General features: G+C 51.8%; 1 protein-coding gene across 1 annotated transcript; it reads left to right on the top strand.

The window, feature by feature from the left end:
- Positions 1 to 1,612: 1,612 nt before the first annotated feature.
- S100A12 (S100 calcium binding protein A12) lies at positions 1,613 to 3,221 on the top strand. The gene is made up of 3 exons (XM_044266154.1): positions 1,613 to 1,857; positions 2,403 to 2,549; positions 2,965 to 3,221. Exons 2-3 carry the CDS (start codon positions 2,412 to 2,414, stop codon positions 3,103 to 3,105), a joined length of 279 nt encoding a protein of 92 aa, XP_044122089.1. The 5' UTR covers positions 1,613 to 1,857; positions 2,403 to 2,411; the 3' UTR covers positions 3,106 to 3,221.
- The last annotated feature ends 402 nt before the right edge of the window (positions 3,222 to 3,623 follow it).

Genomic DNA, 3,623 nt, shown 5'->3' with positions numbered 1-3,623 from the left:
CAGTGGCCAGGCCCCCAGAAGGCTGGGCTGCCCGGAGTGATCCACATCCAAGTCAAGGAGGTAAGGTCATAGGGAAAACAAGTGTAAAGATCACTTTTTACTCTTTTCAAGCACATTCTTACATACTCTCCCAATTCAGCCTCATAACAACTCTGAGAACTAAGGACAATAAGAAGACCACAAATGAGGAAACAGGTTCACAGATGTCAAGGGCTTGCCCAAGGGCACAGAGCTATTCCCCAACACCCTTCCACAGCTGCCCACTGTGGCCACCAAAGCAGTCCATCCCAGAGTGGGATCTGGGTCTCTAATCTTGGGCTAACTGGCCCTTGGCAACCCCCCCACCCCTCTGGACCCTTCAGCCCCCCTCCCTGCCCTGGCGCATTGGTGGTGAACTCCCTGTGTTATTATTATTATTATTATTATTTTTAAAGATTTTATTTATTTATTATTGACAGACAGAGATCACAAGTAGGCAGAGAGGCAGACAGAGAGAGAGGAGGAAGCAGGCTCCCCGCCGAGCAGAGAGCCCGACTCGGTGCTCGATCCCAGGACTGAAAGATCATGACCTGAGCCGAAGGCAGAGGCTCAACCCACTGAACCACCCAGGCGCCCCTCCCTGTGTTATTATTGAGGAAGGTGTCGGCACCCACTTTGTTCTGAATTTTGGGAAGGCAGCCCCAGAACTTTGTGCTCTCTGTGTCTGAGTCAAGTACGGCGCTCCCCACGCAGTGATTGGGGTGTAGGGGTACGTGGAGGGAAGAATTCTTGAAAAAGCTAGTCAAGACTTGACTGTATTAGGCAAAAAACTGGAAGGGAAATCAGAGTCTTATATAAGAGTGTCTAAATCTGCCCCAAATTATAATTTTTACAAAAAGTATGAGCATGTTTTATATTTTGATAACCAAAAAACCCCAAAACAAAACAAAACAAAAATAAACCCCAAACAAACCCTATTCTGATTTAGGGAAAACACGACATCAATGACAAATGTTTTGAAAGCAGACAAATCTGGGTTTGATACCTTACTCCTCCAAACTCATTTTCTTCATCTGTGTAATGGGCACTCGTCCCACAGCACTGTTCGGAGGATCAAGCGAGGGTTTGTATGAAGCAGCATCTGGAGAGCCCAGCATGGACTCACTTTTCAAAACACAGAGACTCAAGTTTTTTAGAGCAGTTTTTGATTTATGGAAGAGTGGATAAGACACTGTAGACAGTTCCTAAATACCTGTACACAGGCAGTCTCCCCGTGATTAACATCTCGTATTTATGTGATGCATTTGTTACAAGTGATGAACCTTTCTTGATACCTTATTACTAACTGAGTGCCTTTCCCTGTTCCCGGAGTGCACGTCCACTTTGATGGTTTTTATTATCATTATTGTTTTTGTTGTAATAGACACTCAGCAAACGCCTCTCCCCAGTCCTTCCCTTTCCCGGTATGTGCCATCCAGACAGCAAAACCTGTTCCTAGGATTCCTGTTACTAGGGTTTCCCAGTAAAAGGCCACAGTTTAACTCAGGGGACAGAGGTAAACCTGAAGGCGGGGTCCTGTCCCAGAGCTGAGGGCCCTTTGGGGGGGGGGGTGAGATTGGGGGTCTGTGTCAGGCTGAGCAGGGATGGGTGGCGTGTACCATGGGAGCCATCTGGAGGGCTCACGTTCCAGTCAAAGCCTCAGGTTTGGAGCTTCTGTTGAGCAACAAAGCATTGTCTAGCAATTGCAAGATGAATCAGAGAGATTTCTTCACTCGATGTTGACGGTGAAGCCTGCGGTGCCTTATAAAAGCCTCCGGGCTCCGTACTCCTCACCAGCACCTGCCGCTTGCTGCACGGCCGCTCTCCAGCTCGCTGAAGGTGAGTGTCCTGTCCCTGGCTATGGGGGGTTCATAGGGCGGTGACTGCAGGTGGCGACCGCAGGCTGTTGGAAGCCACAGCGTTCTGCTTGCCAGAGCGCCTCTGGACTGACGGCATTTTGGCCTCAAGGAGACCAGTCCTTGGTGCACCAGGTAGAGCCAGGCTCAGGACCTGGGGTTGTGAAGGTGGAAGAGGCTGGTAAATGTCTGCGGGAGGCCTGGGGCCGAAGTGCCATCATCTGGGGAAAGGGAAGAGCCTGGCCAGCCCCCAAACCCTTCCTGCGTGTGCTTGAGTGAGCAGCACCCTGAGTGACACTCCCTAGGAGACAGGGGGACACGGGACACTGTGGCCACGGGGGCTGATTCTTTTAGACTTTAAACTGAAGTCTAACTACAAATGAAAAATTCACAGCAGATCAAATGATGCAGAGAGAACACCAGGCAGAGGCGGGGGAGTCACCCCTTGTCTGAACCAGAACGAGAGGGGAGAGGGGACTGGGGGCGGGTGGGATTGGACCCGCCCTGGACCTCCCGTGTCTTCTGAAGGTTGAGAAGATGACTAAGCTGGAGGACCACATGGAGGGGATCATCAACGTGTTCCACCAGTACTCAGTCCGGGTGGGGGACCCCGACAAGCTTTCCAAGGGTGAGATGAAGCAGCTGACCACAAGAGAACTTCCAAATGCCCTCAAGGTAGGTGACGTCCCTCGCACCCAAACTCACTCGCTGAAGGCCTGGGCTGGGGTTGGCCTGAGGGTGCTCTCCTGAGCTGTGGGACTGTGTGTGTGTGTGTGCACGCGTGTGCACCTCCTTCTCTCCAGAACTCACTCTGTCACCTCAGGCTCTCTTCACCTCTCCGTCTGGGACGGCTCACTCACCTGGGGGGACTGGTGAGCTGCAGGGAGCCGGCTGAGACCCGTGTGGCTCGAGGGTTAGCTCATGACAGCTGCGTCCCTCGGTCTCTGTTTTGTCACGTTGGGTTCTCCAGCGCAGTTTTGGCGAATGAGTTAATCGTCCCTGGGCCTCCCTGAGCCCAGCTCTGAGGGGCGAGAGGCCTGGAGAAAGGGGAGGAAGAGTCTGAGCTCACTGTCTCTCATGCCCCTTCTAGAACACCAAAGATCAAGCTACCATTGACAAAATATTCCAAGAGCTGGATGCTGATAAAGATGGAGTGATCAGCTTCCCCGAATTCGTGTCCCTCCTGGCCCGTGTGCTGATTACTGCCCACGAGGATATCCACAAGGAATAGGAAGCTCTCAGGGGCTTTTCTCCGGCAGAGTCCCCAAGAAATCCGTTCCTTGTAGTCACTGCAGCCCAGCCCTGCACGTGGAAAGGGAGAGTTAATAAACGTATTCTCGAAAAGTTCTCGGTAGTGTGCACTTTCTTTCTTTCCATGTCCGCGGTCCCCGAACTGGAGGTACCTCACCCCCGAGAGTCTGACAGACCTCGTTTAGAGCCTTGGGAAGCCCTGCCTGTTTGTTCGTTTATTCACCAGCTATTAAACGTCCGCTGTTTGGCTCCTTCTTTCGTTTGGTCAACAAATATTCCCTGAACGTCTGTGATAGCCAGAGACCGAAGACAAAACCCTGTCCAGCTGGGGAGGAGAGCAGACAAACAAGCAGACAGACGGACAAACAGACAGACAAATAAAAGCACATCCTATGATATGGGGGAGACAGTGGTAAGTGGTATGAAGTAAGCTAAAGGGGGAAGGAGAGAGGCAGAGGAAGGGACAGAGGGAGAGAATCTCAAGCAGACCCCGTCCCC

The sequence above is a fragment of the Neovison vison genome, chromosome 10 (assembly GCF_020171115.1).
Source record: "Neovison vison isolate M4711 chromosome 10, ASM_NN_V1, whole genome shotgun sequence".
NCBI lineage: Eukaryota > Metazoa > Chordata > Mammalia > Carnivora > Mustelidae > Neogale > Neogale vison.
The sequence above is the reverse complement of the archived record's forward strand: the minus strand, read 5'-3'. Positions and strand labels throughout refer to the sequence as shown.